This window comes from Tiliqua scincoides, chromosome 2 (assembly GCF_035046505.1).
Source record: "Tiliqua scincoides isolate rTilSci1 chromosome 2, rTilSci1.hap2, whole genome shotgun sequence".
Lineage (NCBI taxonomy): Eukaryota > Metazoa > Chordata > Lepidosauria > Squamata > Scincidae > Tiliqua > Tiliqua scincoides.
The window spans coordinates 214775552-214798086 of NC_089822.1; the positions used below are offsets into that span (position 1 = coordinate 214775552).

Below are 22535 nucleotides of genomic sequence, written 5' to 3' on the forward strand. Positions count from 1 at the left end.
GGAGTTAAGTAGGATTGGGCTGAAAGAAAAACAAACATGAAGTTGCATAGTATGTGCTTAGTGTAATTTGGCCCTTATAAATATGATGGGGACCAGGTTCCTCTGCAGCAGAGTGATAGTTCTCACCCAGAAGGCTGTGTAAATCAGGCTATCACCATCCTGATTAATTGATTGACTAATGAAGGCCCCAATTCTATTCCCTACCAGTTTACATGATGCAATGGTGTTGATGGAATGAAAACTGTATCCTATGGTGGTGGGGTGACCAGATGGACCAGGAGAGCTGCCTAACCACCAAGGGGTTCCTTCAGACATACATGAGCTATTTAGCTGGCGTACATCCAAGGACTCTCAAAGGACAAGTTCAGGTTGGTAAAGGGGGATTGGATCTCAGTGTGCGTTGCTGCCACTGGGATTCACCCCTTCCTGCCCCTAACTGCACTCCCACACTACTCAATCTTCCACTAAACCACCCATGACCTGTCCCTGCCATCACCTTACTTGCTCCAGCACAAAAGCAGTGGCAATTATGGTGGCAGATCAGGAGATCCATTGCTGTTAGTACCCAATAGGATTGGGCTGCCCAACTGACAAACTAAAGTTACATCCTGCTTTTCAACAAAATATCCAAAGTGGAAAACATCATTTAATGATTCTGAGTCATTACAGAACAGGCGGAATACAGGCTAGACAAATTGTATAGCACTGGTCTTCCTTTATAAAAAAAGGTGCATTATGCTAAAACCTATTCAGTTTCATCAATGTAGCTAACTGATCAATAACGTACAAAGTATTTCTTCAGAGTACTTCCTGTAAGAAAATAAGCTGTACAAAAGAACTACTCATTATATATCTGGTATAGTACTGACATAGTAATAAATGTTATATATAGAAAGCAGACTGATGATTGTGCAAAGTCTGGGCTAAATGAGCAAAGAAAGAAGATCAATAAGGACAGTGTACCTTTCAAATTTTTGTTCCCATGTCCAATATTAACTATTATTTTTGAAGTTGAGATGTCCTGTAAGCTTGTTTTCATTCCACTGACATGAGTAGTCATAATTATTTGAGGTACATTAATCAACATCTTAAGGGAAAAAGAAGAGATCACAGTGTTACTAGACTGAGGATTGCTAAATAGATGCCAATTCATTCAGAAAGATTTTAGTTGCAATCCTATACATACTTATGCAGATGTTGTCCCACTCAGGTGAGTGAAACTTCCATCCATGCATAGGACTGGTTAAATAGCAATTGCAAGGAGAGTATTTTTCCTTAGACTAAATGAATAATGGCTGTCTTGGAAAATATTTTGCATTTCTCTCAGTTTAGAATGCTGATTAACACAATGGAATGCAAAATTTCAAGTGTTACTTTTGCAATGCCAGTGGGACTACCAATTTTCGATCTTGGAACATTTGGCCACTCATCCCTCTCAATGACATCTCAGAAAATTTTTTGGAAACTACCAGAATTTTCAAAAGAGGTTCATTGCAAGATGTGTGTTTCTGGGGGAAACAGCTGTTTCAAAAACACAAGTTCCTGCTGGATGCAATTTTCTCTGGACTGTGCTACAATCTATAAATTCTAAAGATAAAACACTCCTCCATACAAGAGCAGCTAGTCTTGATTTTTTTTTTTTAAAGTACATTTGTGGAAAAAAGGGCCAAAGGAAGAAAACGTAAAACAAATGCAAGTAAATACAAGTCAAAAATAATAACAAAATAAAACTGAATAAAACAAAATATATTTTTCATTAATAACACTGAACACTAAATAAATTCAATACTCAATAAATTACACTAAATAAATTCAATTGCAGAGTAAAATTGTGATTATAGCTTAATTTTGTCAGCATTTAATTTAAACATGCTGTTTCATCCAGAAGAGAATATTATTTAGCTCAAAGCTATTTAGAATTGGGAAACAATATAGACATGCAAGCAAATGAAGTTTGTCACATGAGATCAAAGAATTAATCTATTGGGGTAATGTGTTTGATTTCAGCATAGATGATAGCTGTAATCCAGAAGGTGAAGTATATCCTGGCATTTTTATGGGTGCTCTCCCTCTCAGCAGCTGCATCCACATTTAAAATGCAGTTGGGTTTTGTATATAAAACCATTATAAAAAAAAGAGAAATGCATCCCTTTAAATAGCCCTTCCCCATTTTTGGAGGAAGGAAGACTATTCAAAGTAGTGTAGGGTATGAGGAGAAAGACCAGCTATATTCACAGCAGCACAGATGAAATGCAGAAGTGCCTTACCTCCTGGTATGTCTTGAGCAGCCCAGGAATCTCATAAAATATTGTAACAGTTCCAGAATTCCTTGCTATTGCTACGCCTGTCTTTGGATCAATCTGAAGAACACTGTTTAAAGAAGAACTCCAGATTCCTGACAAAGCTGTGAAAAAAGACTACTTGTAAACTAACTGCATTATTTGACAACATACTTCATTATGCATTGACCACCTATTGCATACACACAACCAGGAAAACTGAAATCATTATTTTAAATTAGCATTATGAACAGTGTGTGTGCACACATACAATATTGTGAGATGCAAAACTACTCTGCAATATCACTGTTTTGTAAACAGAGGCAGAACTTGTTCAGGAAGGTACAATGAATTCTGAGAAGGATAGGAAGTCCTGCTCATGTCCATTGGCATGCATTTTTAACAACTGCAGCTCCTGCTTTGATGATTATCTGTTGGGAAGAAAACACAGCATCAAAGGAAGTGCTACAGCCTCCAAAAAGCTTCATTTTCTCGATGAGATTTCTGTTTTTTTCTTATACCTTGCACAAAGCTGCAACATTCAGTGCAGTGACAACAGCTACAGTATTTTAACAAAATCCACAACATGGTCAATGCCAGCTGTAAAGCCCTTGCTGTTATTAGGACTGTTAGTCAGGAAGGAGATCTCAGACCAGAGTGTGGTGAAGAACTCCTTCAAGGTAGTTCTGAGACTGGTCCACTCATTACACACTTTGACATGGATACTGCTGATCTAACAGCCCAATCCCAACCAACTTTCCAGTGCTAATGCAACTGCAGTGTAGCCCTGAGATAAGGGAACAAACTTTCCCTTGCCTTAAGGAAGCTTCCGTGACTGCCTCCCCACCACAGAATGCAGTGCTCATCCTGTTGGCATGGCTACACAGGCACTGGAAAGTTGGTTAAGATTGGGCTGTTAGTTCGCACATCAACATGGGCAGGTTTCATGTGAACCTCCTTATGGTCACGGTGCCTTTCTTCAAGCCAGTGCAAACAGCAGAGAAAAAAGGTTTATTCTCAAATATAGAAAAACATCCCAACTGGGTGGTGAGCCACTCCTTGGAGCGTACACACAATGAGCAATTTTGATGAGTTCCACAAAGCAGGTGAATTGTTTGGGCAAGCACGCAGGAAAGGAGAAACACAAGGGCTCAGGTAGTTCAGAGTAAAAGACAGAACTTGTTCTCCCATTATCTGACTTGCGCTACTATCTACCAGGTGCAGGAACACCTGCATACAGTGCCTTTCAGGCCAGCATCTGGGAAGGCCTTACTACTGCCACCAGTATAACAGCTTTAACTAAAGAGTGCAATCCAGCACTAGCCATCACAAAAGTGCCAAAAAGCACGTTTGCAATGACTTGAGCAGCACTGGTCGGGAGGCCTGTGCCAGCCCTCCATTCAGACCCTTGGTCACTGGCAGAGGTAAGTGCAGCACACAGCGGTGCAGGAACTGGGGAGGGGAGGGTGGAATGGAGGCAGTGAGGGGGCATATCTGGGTGGGGTAAGCAGAATGGAAGTGGGACAGGCTCAGTTGCTGGTGGGATCGGTGGAGAAGGCCTCCGCTGGAGGAGGAGGAGCCAACAGTGGATGAACAGACATGTCTCCAGGGGCTCCTGAGAGACAGTCTGTTTCCCCCCCCCCCCAAAAAAAACTGCAGGATCAGGAGAGATAAGATCTTTCCACAGTGCAGGTACCAGAGATTTTGAAAGCCCGACCGGCGGGGGGGGGGGAGTTTTCTTCTCGGAAACCTAATTGTCAGGGACAGTATTGGGGGAGGTGCAGTTTCTGCAATCAAGCTGCTGGCTCCATGTTACGATACCATATGGAAGAAAAAGCATGAAGCGTTAAGTTTAAGTTGGAAATTTAAGATAAGTATGTGTTAATATTGCCCCCCCCCGGCTTTGATTGACTGATTTGGCTAAAAGCCCTGGATACACTGAAGGTATTACTGAGAAACTTTTTAAGGATGTTGAAAGTGCTCTTTATCTTTGTAGTGGAATAAATCGGCTGTGGATTATAATTATGAATATAATTTGGTGTGTGGACTAAAATCCAGAATTATTTGTGGACATAATTTTCATTAGACTTGAAAGAATTTTGTCTTCTTGAGACTGTTTCTTTCGTTTTGTTTTTCTCCATTAATCGCACTATCTGTAAGAAAAATTTGAAGAATGCCTGACTGAAAAAACATGTGATGGAAGTAAGGAGAATAATACGCTGTGGATTAGATAATAATACGCTGTGGATAATCTTGTGGACTAGAGAGAAATTGCAAGATGGAGCCTGTTCCAGATATTTGGACTCAAATGATCCTCAAAAATTTGGAAAAATTGCTCACAATGAGAAGACAGCAGTTGAATTGGTCCTTGCAGATTCAAGTCAGTTTAAAGACTCTCTCTCAACAGATAGATATGGGCAAGGAGCAACTGGAAGATGTGAAAAAAACAGAAGATAAACAGAAGGAGAAAGCGGAAAAGATGATGGTAAGGGATGAAATCATCATCAGAAGAGTGGATACAGAAATTAGAAGAGTGGAAAATTAACAGGATCTAGAGGGGACGCTGATGGAGACTGAAACAGAGAAGATGGACAGAGTAACATGGGTGCACAAAAAACAAAATTTGTTGGAGCAAGAAGAAAACAGATCCCAGTTAATTGGAAGAATGAATATACCTTATACAAGAAAGTGTGGGCTTGCTGGATTCTGTTATGGAGATAAACTATTAAAGATATTACAGGAGAAAAGATGGAAAGAAAAGGAAACCTGAGGGTTAAAGAAAACTGGAGGATTTTATTTAGTTAATAACTGGTTTAAATTTACTTAAAAAATAAATATATATGAAATTGATATATATGAATTAGAAAAAATAGCTGGAAATGTTAGCATGTGGATGAATTGTTTTATAGGTGGTTATTATGTTAAAGAAAAAAATGTAATCAGATTGGAGAATTAGACTGGAGAATGCTAAAGAACATATTATAAGGGATTGTTGGTTTTATTATAATTTGGAAATTAGATTACTCATTAATATCAAATAATAATAATTGAACTAGTTGAGATGATAAAAAGTGAATATTTAGGAAAGATATTATAGGGAATTAGGAAAAATCTATTATATTTGATATAAGAAATATATAAATGAGTAGAAGAGTTAGAAGTAGATGGAAGAATTGTTTTATATGTCATACTTTGGTAATTAGATTATTTTGTTTTAATATTAATGAGTAACTGAAGTAAGTTTATGTTTGATAGAAAGTGAAAATTTAGAAAATATAGTATAGGGCATTAGGGAAAATTTAGTATATATTATATAAATAAATGGATAAACCAATAAGAGGCAGAAGTAGATGAGTAGTAGATTAGGAGATATAGTATGATTAATGACTAATGGTATATGGTATTTAGCATTTTTAGCACTCCTAAATGTATGTTATATGTTTGTATGTCTGTGTGTGTTAATTAAAAATATAAAAAAAGAGAAGGCCTCCACCATATCCTAACCTGTTCCAGGCCTGAAAGCTCTACATGGGGCTCCTCGGACATGCACCAGCAAATTAGCTGGGATAGATCCAAGTAGCCGCATTGAGAACAAATGTTCCCTTACCCCAAGGAAGCCTCCAGCCTGCACCTAACCTGGATAGGTTGCCCCACTGAGAACAAAAGTTCTAGCCTGCTCTTAATCTATGCTGGATATGGCATAGGCCACTTGGCGCCGCTGTGCCAGATTGGGATGCCTCTCTCTCTAACCAGTACATCCAGTATATTGAATTGATTTAATTAAAGACAGAGGAGCTGATTAAATATCTGTTTATCTCATTAATAGGGGCTGACACTGAATAGCAAGCATACATAATGAATACTGTACTTGGCAATTTTGAAGATGTGCTACACATACAACCATACAAAGTTTCCATAGCAGTCTAATGTTGCTAGAGACTAGCTCTCTAACTCTCACTTAATGACAATTATTATTCAGTTATTTCTTACCTTCTTGGTTTACAACTGAGGAAGTTAAGCAGATGACATCACCTATGACAATATCTCTGAGCTCTGGATAGATGGCATGTTGCACAGGAAGGGGCACATAATCTGCAACACTGCTGTGCTCCACATCCCAAACCAAAAGCAGACTTAGCCCTACGTTCATTGTTCGGATTATCAATGTGTTGTTAGAGACTCCTTTCCCAATCTGTATCAGGTCATCTCTATAGAAGAAACAACTAATTAATAAAAGTATGGGGTAGCCAAGGGGATAAAGAAGTTTATTACATCCCTGAATGCCTTAGGTTCCAAGTAGAAAGGCAGCAGGACAAAATACTGACTGAATGACTCACACATGTATAAAACATAATACAGAAAGATGTGTGGTGGAAAGCTCTCCCCTACAGAGGTGCAAAGTGCAGAGATGAAGACCATCAGATATAGATTTGTCGAGACCCCTTTTAGATTCTTTGCTTTGACTAGCTTTCTTGTCACATACTGCTAAGTCTGTTTTAATGTATTTTTAGGTACTGCATTTTGTCTTTTTAACTATTGTAAGCCACTTTGAGAAGTTTTTAACTGAAGGATGAAGTAAAAATATAACAAATTCACACATAAATAAAATATGTCAGCAACACACATATTTAGGATAATCCTTTAGCTTTGATCTATAGTTCTTTATGCAACTGAATTAAATAAATAGCAGCCCAATCCTACCCTTCTCCTACTGAGGAAGCAATGCCAAAAAGGCACTTCTGCATCCTTTGGGAGTTGGGCTGTCCCAGACGTCTCTTCCAGTTAAGGGAACAGATGTTCCTTTACCCAGGGGTAAGTCTCCGCAGTTCAGATGGCTCTACCCAGATCTAAGCCAGCAAAATCACTGGTGCAGGACTGTGTGAACTCCTGCTGTGGGACTGGGTCAGGGAAGGGAGTTAGGATTCAGCAGCTATTGCCAAACCTGCCCCCTTCCCAGACCCAATCTACTTCCATCACCACTCTTGTTGCCTCCCTGCTCTGCCAGCCCTACCCTGCCCTGGTCCTAGCTGCTCCACTGGCCTACCTTCATCAGCAGGCCCATGATGATCTGCTGGCATGAGAGGCCAACTCCAGCCTCTCCATTAGCACTTCTTGCAGCACATGAATTTGCACACTGCCAGACTATTTTATGATGGTGCCTGGTCAGAATAAACTGGTCCATAGGGCCATTTTATATAGACCCTGCTATTGACAATTACCTATTGGTTGCAAAGCCAAGTACTGAATTTTGTGAGTGGAAAGTGTCTCCAGAGTTATCATGGAAGTGAACAGTCAAGGTTAAAGTGATACCCAATGGTAATGCAAACAATGCTTCATTATTTTGTTTGGTGAAAATAGGGTCCATGGAGATTCTCAGGTATGAAACAGGAGCCACCTGTATCAACAGAAAGCAGATTATGAAATTATTTTTCCTTTGCCTGAGACACATATATGAAACAAAAGTAAGTTAATTCATAGGTAAAGTCCTTTAGCATGATATCCTTCCATGTTTTACTTTGATCTTCTGCTGGACCACTGATAAATACATTTTGCATTTTGAATAGTTTCCAAGCATTCCCCCATATCTGTTGGGGTTCAGCTCTGGAACCCCCTGTGGTTAAGTGAAACCACAGATAGGGGTGAATGCCCCCACTGAAAGTTGAGGAGGTGACTGGATGCAACCAGAAGTGGCTTCTGGTCATGTCCTAGAGGTCTTCCGAGGAGGCAGTGAGGCCTGTGGAGTGGGCCATGGGCCCAGCACAGCCTTCAGAGGAGCTGGTGTGTCCCTAATGTGAATAATCGCGGTGCAGTGACCCTGCCCACACAGGCTCCAGTATCCACAGATTTCAGTATCTGTGGGTAGTTCTGGAATGGATCTTCTGAAGATACTGAGGGCCCACTATATGTAGCTGCTAACTATCATTTGAAGGGCTTAAGTTATGTCAGCATGCAAGGTAATTAGCTAACCTGAAACAGGTGAGAGAGAAAACAGCTACATGCCTTATCAACTGTCTATACATAAGTAAAAAATGAACAGGACTGAAAAAACAAATGGTGTTAGAAAGATAGTCCGCCCATTTTAGGTACAATAAAGTAGGGCTGCATTAATTCCTTTCGTAAATAACTTCTACAGAAAACATAGAGGTGTACATCAAAATACCTGTCCCAACCATCCACAATTTGGGATGCACCAAATTGGGGGGGGGGGGGAAGCACACACAAGACACCAATAAGGAGGTTGCCTATATAATTTATTGTCTCAACTGGTACACTTTTGAGAATGGGGTGCAAAATATCAACTAATCATCAATGAATCAAATTATATAATTTTTTGAAATATTTATTCACTAACAAATATTTTTAGTTGTTTGTATTGATTATCTGAACATTAAAAAATGACATAAGCAGAATAACTCTTCTTGGTATATATTCATGTACTTTAAACTAATTTAAATAACTATTGGGAAGCCCTTACAACAGTCTAAAACAGACAAGCTTAATCAACGTAGTATTTTAGAGGAACAACAAAATACAGGTCCAACCTGTACATGGATTTTTTTAATACACAGATTTGACTCAACACGAATGGCCACTGCAAATGAGAAGGAATGTGCTGATCCCTGGAGAAGGGGAAAATGCACCCCTTTAAAATGCTTTTTTTTTTTTTTACTGTTGTAGAGATTTTTATTTCAACATGATGAGAAGAGCCCTTTAAATTAAAGAAAAACAGTCCTTTCCAATAGTACAGGCCAACACACATTTGCTTCCTTAAACATTACACCAATTCCTGGGTATATTTGGGGTGCCGATTCAAAAAAATGGCATCCATTTTGCCCTATCAAGCCTAGTTTTGGAGACACGACATAGCCTCTTTAGTGGCTGCACCATGGCTTCCTCATGAGGAAGTTGCTTGAACCATTCACTAATGAGGCTATACTATATTTCCAAAACTAGATGTGATAGGGCAAAACAGATGCCATTTTTTTAATTGGCACCCCAGATTTATATCAAACCACCATAAAGTTTGGGAAAAACTTTTCTGACCCTCAGTTTTGTAGGCCTGTGTAGTCAGAGCCAGCTGACAATCCATCAATCAATTCTGTCTCCAAGCAACCCCCTCCCTTCCCCCTGAACACAGAAAGAAAGATAAGCCTTTCTAAGTGCCTGGAGAGAGACTGATTGTTGGATTGTCCTCTTAATGACTCTGTCTTAACATCACAAACGACAGTAAGGCTGTTTTTAAATCACCAGAGCAAGGGAACTTTGTTTTATAAATTGATTTGCTATAGTTCCAGATTTTTGCCATCCACCTGAGTTCTGGGAATAATGAGACTCAATAATGAGACTCAATGAGCACGAATAATGAGACTAAGCCTGTAAATTGCATTTCTGAAGCAGCAGAAAGCAACATACCAAATATCATTGTGACATGACAAACAAGAGGAGAGATCAGACTGAGGATGCAATAGAAAAGGAGAAATAGAATTAAGAAAAAGGGAGAATAGCCCTTATGACGAGGCAGACAGCAAAATATTTGTGTTACACGATAACAAACTAAGAGGGGAGAACAACCAAAGATATAAAACACAGAAAAAGAGGTTATAAACTGCAAAAAGTGAAAGGAAACTGCAAATGTCCCCCCTTTAAAAAGTGGGGAGGGGGGGGACTAACCCAATAAGAAAACAGAACTGTGAACTGCTAATATAAAGACGCACAGATACTGGAGGAATATAAAAATTAAATGAAATGAAAAAGAGAGGAGGGGAACGAACTGCAAAAAATGAAAGAAACTGCAATCTCTCCCCCTTCAAGAAAGGGAATGAAGAAAACCATGCCACTTCAACTGGAGATAGCTGGGAATGGTAGCAAAAATGAAGCCTCTGCTGAAACTGTCAAAAATAATGCACTGGCAAACTTCAGACACTGGAAAAGCTGGCTGAAAGCTGCAAGGAAACGCTACGGCACTGGGTTAAAACAGGGTTCTTCCTCTTTAAACAGGCACCAATCAGGTGCAACACCTGGCACCTTGGGCTCAATTCCTGGGCAAAAGAGAAACCAAAGGCAATGCCAGGGCAACATACAGAATATGGGACTGTCCTGGTTTCATCTGGCCACCCTATCAATAAGCCTGTGGTCTTTGCTGCCTGTCCACAACTGCAAAGACAAGTGAGTTGTTAAGCAACTTGGAGACCCCGCCTATTGAGGGTGGGCTTCATTTGGTTCGGTGGGTTGCAAGCTGTACTGGCCTTGTCTATCTGTTTCATGCTTCCATATTTAATTTATTTAGTGCTGACTTGTCCAGTGGCAACCTTGGCTTCTTATGGGATTCTCCTTTCCTTGTTAACAAGGGCAAACCTGATTGACTGATTCAGGTTAACTATCAAAAATGGAGAGGAGAAAAAAAAAATTCTTTGTTTCTGCTTTGAAAAATAAATGAAGGAAAGGATATAAAAGGAAAAAAATCTAGACTTTTCAGATTAAGAAGAGAGTGTGGTCACTCCCCATATTCCCCACTAGTCTACTTGCAACAAGGCTCTTTTCTTTTTCCGTCCTAAGAGGGTCTGACAAAGCTTTTATGTTTTATTGCAAAACGTACATGTCAAGACTCTAAGAGGAATAGATGGATTTGTCCTGAAGCTAGCATATTTAGAGACTAGAAAACAGAGAAAAAATATTGCATACAGCTCTCTTTTCCACTAGTCAATATTACAAGCCCAACTAGTAGTATACATCTCCATTTTACTAGATAGTTAATAAAATGCCCTTTTCAAAAGCATTTTCAAATTTACTTAAATGGAAAACTGAGCAAAACTATAAATAAGATATTGCTGTTTATTTTTATAAACATCAGATTCTGGATCATTTGGGGCAGAGTGGCTTTTCTTAGTTTGCTGGATCTGGCCTGCGGGTCTTACTTTGGAGGCCCAGAGCATCTGTTCTAGGGTTGGGGGGGAGGGGATTTTTATTGGGACCATGATACAAGGGACAGCATTAAATCATCCTCCCTATGTGCCATGGTCCTGATCCGAACAGTCTCCCCACCTCATAGCTGCTATTTAGCTTTAGGGGAAAAAATTTAAAAGAAGCCTGAGGATACATTTAGCATCACGTCTGTCCACTTTGTTATTTCTTTGGGTAAGGCCTAAAACAGAGTGGCTTACTTTTCGTATGGTCTGTGATATGGTCATGTATTTGAGAGTTCATGCATACAAGCGACAATGCAGAATGGAGAGTCAGCATGGCTTCTGTAAGGGTAAGTCTTGCCTCACGAACCTTATAGAACTCTTTGAAAAGGTCAACAGGCATGTGGATGCGGGAGAACCCGTGGACATTATATATCTGGACTTTCAGAAGGCGTTTGACACGGTCCCTCACCAAAGGCTACTGAAAAAACTCCACAGTCAGGGAATTAGAGGACAGGTCCTCTCGTGGATTGAGAACTGGTTGGAGGCCAGGAAGCAGAGAGTGGGTGTCAATGGGCAATTTTCACAATGGAGAGAGGTGAAAAGCGGTGTGCCCCAAGGATCTGTCCTGGGACCGGTGCTTTTCAACCTCTTCATAAATGACCTGGAGACAGGGTTGAGCAGTGAAGTGGCTAAATTTGCAGACGACACCAAACTTTTCCGAGTGGTAAAGACCAGAAGTGATTGTGAGGAGCTCCAGAAGGATCTCTCCAGACTGGCAGAATGGGCAGCAAAATGGCAGATGCGCTTCAATGTCAGTAAGTGTAAAGTCATGCACATTGGGGCAAAAAATCAAAACTTTAGATATAGGCTGATGGGTTCTGAGCTGTCTGTGACAGATCAGGAGAGAGATCTTGGGGTGGTGGTGGACAGGTCGATGAAAGTGTCGACCCAATGTGCGGCGGCAGTGAAGAAGGCCAATTCTATGCTTGGGATCATTAGGAAGGGTATTGAGAACAAAACGGCTAATATTATAATGCCGTTGTACAAATCGATGGTAAGGCCACACCTGGAGTATTGTGTCCAGTTCTGGTCGCCGCATCTCAAAAAAGACATAGTGGAAATGGAAAAGGTGCAAAAGAGAGCGACTAAGCTAATTACGGGGCTGGGGCACCTTCCTTATGAGGAAAGGCTACGGCGTTTGGGCCTCTTCAGCCTAGAAAAGAGACGCTTGAGGGGGGACATGATTGAGACATACAAAATTATGCAGGGGATGGACAGAGTGGATAGGGAGATGCTCTTTACACTCTCACATAATACCAGAACCAGGGGACATCCACTAAAATTGAGTGTTGGGCGGGTTAGGACAGACAAAAGAAAATATTTCTTTACTCAGCGTGTGGTCGGTCTGTGGAACTCCTTGCCACAGGATGTGGTGCTGGCATCTAGCCTAGACGCCTTTAAAAGGGGATTGGACGAGTTTCTGGAGGAAAAATCCATTATGGGGTACAAGCCATGATGTGTATGCGCAACCTCCTGATTTTAGGAATGGGTTAAGTCAGAATGCCAGATGTAGGGGAGGGCACCAGGATGAGGTCTCTTGTTATCTGGTGTGCTCCCTGGGGCATTTGGTGGGCCACTGTGAGATACAGGAAGCTGGACTAGATGGGCCTATGGCCTGATCCAGTGGGGCTGTTCTTATGTTCTTATGTTCTTAATGTTTTAGATCTTTGATAAGGGCAGGAGGTCTGGTCTAGAGGGTTGAGCCTCCATTTGCCTGAAGATAACATCTGAAGGTCGCCAGTTCGAGGCTACCAGCACTGGGCGACCTTGAAGCAGCTGACAAGCTGAGCTGAGTTATTCCATCTGCTCTGAGCGTGGGAGGATGGAGGCCAGAATGTGCGACCAGATCAAAGAAAGAAACATCTGAATGTTGTGGTTTCTTGAAAGACAGAACCTTTCAAATTGTAAAAATCCCTACGGGGATTTAAATTTGCCTGCCTATGTAAACCGCCTTGAATAAAGTCCGAGGAGAAATCCGAGGACCAAGAAAGGCGGTATACAAATACCTGTATTATGTATTATTATTATAAGGATGGCAAATACCTATGCTGCCTCACTAGCTGTGCAAGAGTCAGGGTGTCAGGCAAATGCCTTCTCAAGTCTCTTGTGACAGTTGAGGATAAAATGTGGAGAGGAGAGGTGGGATGTGCTACTATGCAGAGAACACTCTCAGAACACAGTTGCAAGTAAGCAACACGATGCATGTTTGACTCCTAAAGGTGGGACATCTCCCTTACCTGTAGATGGGTGGGGAATGCTCACACTAAAAAGATAAAAACATCTGTGAACCATTGATTTTCTGACAGCTGTGTCCAGTCTCACCTGTTTCTCAAGAACATACATTATTCAAAAACAATGGGAATGCTGACTGGGCTTGTGGAGATAAGAAACAAGACAGCTTTGCAGCTTCACCGTACACATCTCCTGTGTTTAGAACACATTTTAACATTCCCTACACCAGGGGTGTCCAAACATTTTGGCAGGAGGGCCACATCATCTCTCTGACACTGTGTCGGGGGCCGGGGAAAAAATAATTAATTTAAATTTAAAATTTGAATAAATTTACATAAATGAATTTATTAGAAATGGAACTTATATGAATGAATGAAGGCCTTGCAGTTGTTCAAGGCCTATAAAAGGCCTTACACAAAGCAAGGCCAGCCTTTCCTTCGTTGCCACTGCTGCATCACAGACATGAAACAGCAAGTAGTGGAGGGAGCCCTTGTCCCACAGCTCAGGTGAATAGTCGTCCTCATGCTGAGAGCAGTTGCATTGGGCCAGCATGGGCTCCATCAAGTCTCAGGAGGGCCAGAGACTCATTGGAGACTGGACGCTCCCCAAGGGCCTGATTGGGAGCCCCTGAGGGCCAAAAGTGGCCCCCGGGCTGGGGTTTGGGCACCCCTGCCCTACACTAATACCAGGACATCCTCCATTGAATAGTTGCAGCATCTTTTGTATCCTTCCAATGCTGGGCACAAGGTACTCTCACCTTGTCAAGAGCTGTAGTGAGGACTAGGAAGATGCCAGGGTTTGGGGCAAAGCTGATCGGAGCTCCCTAACATTAGCTGGCTGCATAGCCTGCTTCAGATGTTTTGCCTCTTTTTATCTTCTTAAGAAGACAGAGTTCAGAGAGGAAGTGGGAGATATTTCACACCTTTCTTCAAAAGAACATGTACCCTAGTGGACAGACAGAAAAATCACCCTGGACCACTGGTGAATGGGAACAGCTAGATTTAAAAAATAATGCTTAAGCACATTTATTTTGATGGTTAGTATGGTTTTATTTTTCATGTCTATGCCCTGCCCCTTCTACCCATAAAATTATTTGTACGGTTAACAGGAGTTTCAAACACCAATAAGACTCTGCTGGCTTCCAGTGGTGGAATGCACATTCTGCCAGCAGAAGTAACAGGACACAGGTAGAAGTGCCTGGATCCTGGCATGTGTTGTGGGATGATGTTTTGCTCGCTGGTGACACTGGCAAGTGCAACAAGGCCACCGGCGCAGTTGCTGGTGGCAAGGCCTCTGTCCACCAGCACAAGGTGAGTCAGCAGTGGGGATGTGTGGTCAGGGGCATTTCTGGGTGAGAAGGGGTGAGGAACCAGTGGTAGGGAGGGGGTGGATCCAGCAGCAATGGTGCACACTAGATCTTATTCCCTCCTTTTCAAACCTCCCTGCTACTTTCCACTCCTCAGACACATGCCACCAAAAGAGGAGATGTATATCCAAGGAGATACCACTGTATTTTGGTACTTACCTCCTGCAGGCTCTTTAATTGCCCAATAGAATGTAGTATGTGCCTTTTTGGTGTGTGTGCATCAGCAGGGTTTGTTTTTTTTTTTAATAGGATTGGGGCCTTAAATAATGTATGCATCAATATGCTCTTAATTTTTGTCACCAATGTTACCACTGAAATATTTAAATGTTAATGGCCCAAACCTATCCTATACTTTCCAGCACTGATGCAACAGCAATGCAGCCCCAAGGTAAAGGAATAAATGTTCTCTTACCTTGAGGAGGCCTAAGTTGACTACTCCCACCACCACTGGATGCAGTGCAGGTGCCATTGGCATGGCTGCATCAATGTTAAAAAACTGGATAGGATTGGGCTGAAATTTTTGTCACAGAATTAAACCAGTGCTTTGTAGTCCTGTAAACCAAGAATGTATGGCTATTCTGCTCCCTTTATGCTTTCCAAAACTGGTGCCAACTGTCCACTGGAATTATGAGAAATTAATCCTTTTAAATGAGTAAATGCTATTCATCCTGATGAGAAGCTGAAAAATACTACCTTGACAGCAACAATAAGGGTCTGGTTCATTCCAAATGGCTCTTGTGAAATTACTTCTATCGTTGACAGTCCTATCAGGGATCCAGAATTAAGGAGGCCTCTCTCATCAATCTGTACCACGGGAACTCTGCCTTCAACATCTAGTACATGGTAACTTAGAGAAGAAACTCTGTCCCTTGGTAAAAGAAAAAAGGAAAAAACACACAAAAGAAATGTCTAAAAATGCAACCACCACTTACAGCCATCATTCTATATAAACTGCACTGCCAATTGCTGGAGCATTTCTACCCAGCTGCTATGCCCCCAAAAACATTTTTTCAAGAGTTCAGATTTTGATTCAAGCCTCCTTGTAGAAGGTCTTATCTGTGCTTATGCATATATTACAGTCTACTTGCTGTCTTCTGCGCTGCAGTATCATCATTCACTGATGTAAACTTGATTCAGAATACTAATGGACAACAGTACAGGGTGCTGCCTTCATAGCATTTTGCTATAAAGAGTCCTCAGAGCAAGATTAGACTGCCAGGGTCAGTGGTGGTATTAAAGACACAGACAGGGACATGAATAAGCAGATCTCAGCCGCTTCCTGGAAATTGTTTGTACACAAGATTGATTTTCAAAATAATGTCTCTCAGAGGCATTGCTGTATTAATAAAGACACAAAACATAAATAGCAGTAACATAAGCTGCTCATATTCAACAAGCACACTGTGGTACTAGCTTTTTCATTCAGTGTGAAATACTGATTTTTCTTATGAATGTAAGTTAAATAACTACTGGTCAGTATGCATATTCCTTTCTTTAAGGCTGTACAAAGGGTGAAAGGATCAAACTGAACAAAAGAAAAAGCTGAGCTTTTTGCTCAGTATGTGCTGCTCTAGAAAACAGTTCCCTTTCAGTGGAACTGGTTGTCAGTATTGTGCATATACCGAAGAAATGCAGAGCATCAAAATGTTCTTCCCTATCAGTTCAAGCCTGATTTTGTAAAAGCAACAAAGATAAGTCAGTCACAGATGGCACAATCAGGTCATGTTAGAGGATTTGTTGTTCTGTTTATGAACTGAAATTGCAAAGCCCACATACAGAGGCAGCACAAATCTTTGGAGATGATGGGCAGTAGTGCCCCTCAGCACAGAAGGGGCATGTATGCAGCAGCGCAGAAGCACCAGCTTGATTTTCATAGTAACCACTTGGCCAGATGGATTACCTGGAATCATGCCATGATTACCACCTCCCTATTAGACACACACCAAATGGAATCTTTTCTACCGGTGATGTTGCTTGACTTCAGCGGCATCAATTCTGAAGAAGATGTTTTCATCTATTATTTTCTTTATTTCATATACAAGAATTAAAGAAAAGACTAAAGTGGAAACTTTGTCTAGAGGGCACCAGATTGCCACCTCCCAACATGTGATGGTGCCTTTGTTGTTGCTAGTACTAGAGTAAATTTGGCGATATGTTTAGTCTTAAACACTTGCATAGTCTAATTCTGCTGCATCCCTTAGGGCAGTGGTTCTCAAACTGGTGGGTCGCAACCCACCAGCTTGTGAAATGTTTCCCCTGTCCCTTTAAGGGGTGAAGGAAGGGGGAAGCAGTGACGCGATGCCCAGGATTGTGTTGCTAAGGGCGGTGAAAGGGGGGTGCTTTCACTCACAGATGGCCAGCACGAAGTCCAGGAGGTGCAGGAAGCCCCAATGGTTAGAACATTCAAACAGAGTGATCGAAAAGCACTTCCGGTTTCCAGGTGTTGCTTTTCGATCACTCCGTTTGAATGTTCTAAACACTGGGGGGCCCTGCAGAGGGCTGTACAGGGCTCGCAGCTGCTTCTGGACCTCTCGCTGGCCATTTGTGAGTAAAAGCACCGCTCTTTGCTGCCCTTGCCCTTCTCTCAGAAAGACTTACTTAGCGAGTAAATCTCCCTAAAAGTTTGAAAATCACTGCCTTAGGGAATATATACTGTAAATGGTGTAGTCAAAAAATTCCTCTCTGAAATCTTGTTCCACAAAGTACATGTAACTTGAATTCATCCCTACGACTGTATTGCTTGCTAATGATCCAAAGATGACATTTGCTTTTCATTTTGTAGAAGACTTATCAGTTACACCATCCTCAATGCAGTAATTCATTTCCAAAACTCTTTCAGAATTTTGCATTTGAAATAAACAGTCCATAATTGTTTTGATCATTATTTTAGAAGTATTACTATTCATCATGTTCTCAATGCACTAAAAAAATCAAAATGATCTTGTTCAACTTTAACTAGCTAATCCAGCACAGAACAGTGCAAAATATAATGATTTTAGGCTGCAATTCTACACACACTTACCTGAACATAAGTGCCATTGCACTCAATGGAACTTGCTTCTGTTGTTGTTGTTGTTGTTGTTAGTATTATTCATTATTATTATTATTATTAACAGTATTTTAGAAACATGCATAGGATTGTGCTGTAGGTCATGTGTTCAAAGTATGTATTCAGATACATTAATTCATTATTTATTAAATTTTAAAACTAAATGGCTTACAAAACAAATATAGAAGAGAACTTAAAACTAAGAATCTCAAAATAAAATATCCAATTTAGATACACAGTATAAAAAACAGTCATACCAATCAGTAGTTGAAAATACATGTAAGAAAAAATGTCAGCAGAAGGTAGTAAAAATATGTCTCTATGGACCAGGCATTTCATAAGGTGGGGACCATCACATAAAAATCCTGTACTGTGTCCCTTTTGATCTCACATCAGAAAATGGAGGAATACAGACTCAAGGCCCAATCCTATCCATTTTTCAGCGCTGGTGCAATTGTACCAATGGAGTGTGTGCTGCATCCTGTGGTGGAAGGGCAGTCACTGAGGTCTCCTTAAGGTGTGGGAACATGTGTTCCTTGACCTTGGGGCTGTATTGCGGCTGTACTGGTGCTGGAAAGTTGGACAGGATTGAGTCCATAGGTAGCATATATTTTTAGTGATCCTGTCCTTTACCTCTATGACCAGAGGTCTAGCAGCCATGTTTATTGCTGGTGTTGCAGTGGATTAAGAGCCGAATCCTATCTTTTCCCCCGCCATAGCATGCAGTCATGCCAAAATGGGCTGCGTTGCATGCTAAGGTGAGGGAGGCAGATCAGGAGGCTTGGAAGGGAAAGGGGATTCCCCCCCCTTACCTCTCTGTAAACCTCTGCTCTTTAGCAAGTGTGAGTCTGAGAAAAGAAAGGGGTAGTGTTGGCTGCTTCTGAAGGGGGTAGCAACCAGCACAAGTTACCCATGTCAGGTAGCAGCCCACTTGCCTCTAACAGCCTTCCACCCTCCCCACTGACATAGCTGAGTCAGCAGGCCTTCCTTCCAATGTGAGTTCCTGCAACAGTAAAGCCCAAGAGGACTGGGCTGTAAGAGGCTTATGTTAACTTAAAGACTAATAAAGTTGCTGTGTCATAAGCTTTTATGGATTAAAGGATCCTTTATCAAATGCTTCTCAGAAGGTGGGCTCTAGTCCATGAAAGCGTCTGCCACACTACATTTTAATGTGCCAAAAGACACTATTTCTTCCTCTATCATTAATTTTGATTTTGCTATTTGTAACTATTAACAGAAGTACAGACCATTTGGAATAATGTGCTATAAAATTACAATGTGAAAAACATGCCAAAGTCTTACCTGTTTGTCTGAACTTTAAAAAAAGAGTTTGGTGACATTAAAATCTGTTCTGTTTCTATTCCCAGAATAACCAATTTCTCAAACACCTAGAAAATGAAACAAACTCAGCCTATATCATCAAAATTAATACTTGCATATTTCAACAACAAAATAAATTTTATAAACAAAAATAAAAGACGACATTTATTTAAGAAAGAAAAGCCTACCAATCTTCACTATGAAGTTTCAGTTAGAAGGGATATTAAAGAACCAAGGAATTTTCTCAACCTAACATATGCAAGCTTTTCACCATTAGGGGACTGTTTCTTTAAATGCACACAGAACTTTGCAGGAAAAATACATCATAAACAGTGTACTAGGGAAAAAAGAAATCCGCCATAATTGCATGGTAATTCTTCATACTTATCTTCAGCTTACACCCTTAGCAGAGAAAGTTCCCATAGGACTTCCTTCTAAGTGCTTTGGATCACAGGCTAAAGTTGCAATTTTTATTTAGGTATATTGTGAGAAATAGCGTTGATTCAATGAGCACTGATTTAATTAGCTTTTTTTTTTTTTAACCTGTTAGAATAATTTAGGGCAGTATTTCCCATCTTTTGGTCATGGCACAATAGTGCTGAGCCATCAAAAGCTGAATGTTTGACCTACGTATGTTTCAACTTAACATACAGTTCCCTGGAACCTAATCTGTCCTGTAGGGGACTCATGGCCCAATTCTATGAGCCCGCTGCATCACTAACTTGATTCTGATGATGTTTTATAGCCATCACAAAATGCAACTCACCACAGAATGCTGTTTAGCTGCAGGCTCTGCAGAGAATGAGTGGCAGTGGACAAGTATCAGCAGCCTCCACAGGAGCCCTGACACTGGTAAGTTGGCAAAGGGGGTGTGCAGTGGGTGTAGTGGAGTAGGGGACTGGGGCAGGGATGGGGGGGTGTCGAGGGCAGAAAGGGGGTGATTAATGGTGACAGCAGCTCCACTGATATCCTATTCCCCTTTCTGCCCTTGATTCACCTACCCAGGTCCACTCTGACTGGCACCAGCAAAACTGCGGGTGCAGGTCTGAATAGACACCTTATTCCTTTACCTTGGGGAGACCACCATGACTGCCCCTCCTAGAGGATGCGGCAGGCCTTTCAGTGAAACAGCTGTACCAGTGGTGGGAAGGTGGGTAGGATGGAACTGTCAGTGAATTCTAAGGGCCTCCTGATATTTGGAGGGTCTCCTTCCACCTCTTAATGTATATAAGAAAACTGAAAGCTCCAAATAGCAAGCCACTTTACAGCATCAAATCTCAAGCTATGTTCAACTTATTCTTAAGTCAATGTAACTGCTTGCTCAAGGTGAGTACTCGCCATGGTAAAAAGAATATGAAAAGGCGTTTCATGTAGCACCTTGAATAACAATTCATATTGATGATTATATCCATTTTGGGGGGGAAATACTTAAACCTTTGTGCAGTCAGCTATTCTTTCAGTATTCTTTCAAGAATTTAACTTTGGGGGAATTTACGATTCCATTCAACTGCTTTGCAATGCTAAGATCCTGAAACAGAGTATCTGCTGTTTGAGCACTGCCAATATAGAATACTAAATAGCAACGGATGATGTTAGAACTAGGACCGACTTGTGAAGTTTCCAGCTCTATTGCCATTATTCACTGAAAGGAGAGTTCTAACTAAAAACTACCAGCAGAGTGACCCAAAAATGCCATTTCAAAACAGGCTGTTATTAAATATCAGTGGCTTAATGTAATCACCTGTGATTCTAATATTGCATATGATAGCATATATATAAAATCTAAAGGCATCTTGAAACCTCATTAACCCATTGGGCAAATTACAAATTGACATGTTAAAGTACAGAGGACCTTAGGTTGCAAAGCTTAACACACTTGCAACAAAAGAATTCTGACTGAATGTAAATGCTTGTCTGCAATTACTTTTCAGGAAGGCATTATGGTGCTCCAAAAGCAAAATGCAAAGCAGGTTTTTTTTTGGTGACTCTTCATTCCACATATACTTTTGCCTCCTACTGTTTCTATGATGGGCTTCTGGACACCTTGGTTGTCCTAGAGCAGTGTTTCTCAAACTGTGGGTCGGGAACCATTAGGTGGGTTGTGAGCCAATTTCATGTGGGTCCCCATTCATTTTAATATTTTATTTTTAATATATTTTGATGTTACCATGGCAAGTGACTGCATTTGGGGAAATGTTACAAGTCTGCACGTTTAATAGGGTACTATGTATATGCTTTTAACAATGATAGTAAATGAGACTTACTCCAGGGTAAGTGTGGGTAGGATTGCAGCCAGAATTGTTAAAAATTTTCCTGCTTGAAGATGTCACTTCTGTTTACGACATCATTTCTGATGGGTCCTGACAGGTTCTCATTCTAAAAAGTGGATCCTGGTGCTAAAAGTTTTAGAATCACTGTCCTAGTGTCTATTTTGTCCTAAAGTCTATCTGGAAAAGCAAGCAAAACTGCTGGATAGAGGTAAAAGGAAACAGATGTCCAGGACTCCCTGATGCTTCCTCCATAACAAAGAGGTATTCTACATATAGTATGATTCTTTGCAGTTGTCCTTCACCACGCAACTTGCAGATGAGGGTTTGCATTTATATATGTAAGACTGCAATCAAATGACTTCTACTTTGGGGTTTTGCACACATGCATATTAAAGGAACATCAACCTGTACTTCTTTCAAAGCAAATATGCACAACCTTGCAAGTTAAATATGTACTCAAGGAAAGCCCCAAGATATCTGAATACAACACTTTTACAAAATTCATAACTAATGCTGATGTACCTATGTTTGCCTTTATATGGACAGATCCATTGCATCTACACCTTATTGCTTACTTTGATTATAAAATGTATTTGTCTCTGTGAAAACACTATTCCACTGTGATCCTAAGCACACCTCCTTCAAAATAATAGCCAATGAAATTCATGCGAATTGCACTGTAGAAATTCACCTTGGTTGAACTGAGGTGCCAGACTCACTGTTGTTATCTCAACAATAGAGTAGCTCTTGCTAAATGCCAGACTGATATATAACAAAATTACAGAGAGAGTTTCTAACAACCCTGTAAATACAGTATCTGTACACTGGTGCAAACAGGGTCCCAGGTCTTTTAAAATATACATTTTTATTAAAAAATTTTTTATAAATTCAAAATATGAAAATACATTTAGAGTTTAATTATAAGCCATTGAAAGCCCTAACAGAGATCTTTCCATGTCAAAAACATATGACAGCCAGTATATACTGTGTTTTATAAACAATTCTTACAATTATTTTTAAAGCACTTCATGTAACAAATCCCCTAGCAAGTAC

General features: G+C 40.7%; 1 protein-coding gene across 1 annotated transcript in view; it reads right to left on the reverse strand.

Moving 5' to 3' along the window:
• The window catches only part of NUP210 (nucleoporin 210), a 120548-nt gene that overhangs the window by 13732 nt on the left and 84281 nt on the right, over window positions 1–22535 (reverse strand). Inside the window, exons 29-34 of the mRNA XM_066613804.1 lie at window positions 19195–19280; window positions 15537–15711; window positions 7499–7674; window positions 6270–6487; window positions 2268–2404; window positions 964–1087 (exon numbers count right to left, since the gene is read on the reverse strand). Of these exons, the coding sequence (XP_066469901.1) occupies window positions 964–1087; window positions 2268–2404; window positions 6270–6487; window positions 7499–7674; window positions 15537–15711; window positions 19195–19280 (916 nt within the window). The remainder of the gene's footprint in view (window positions 1–963; window positions 1088–2267; window positions 2405–6269; window positions 6488–7498; window positions 7675–15536; window positions 15712–19194; window positions 19281–22535) is intronic.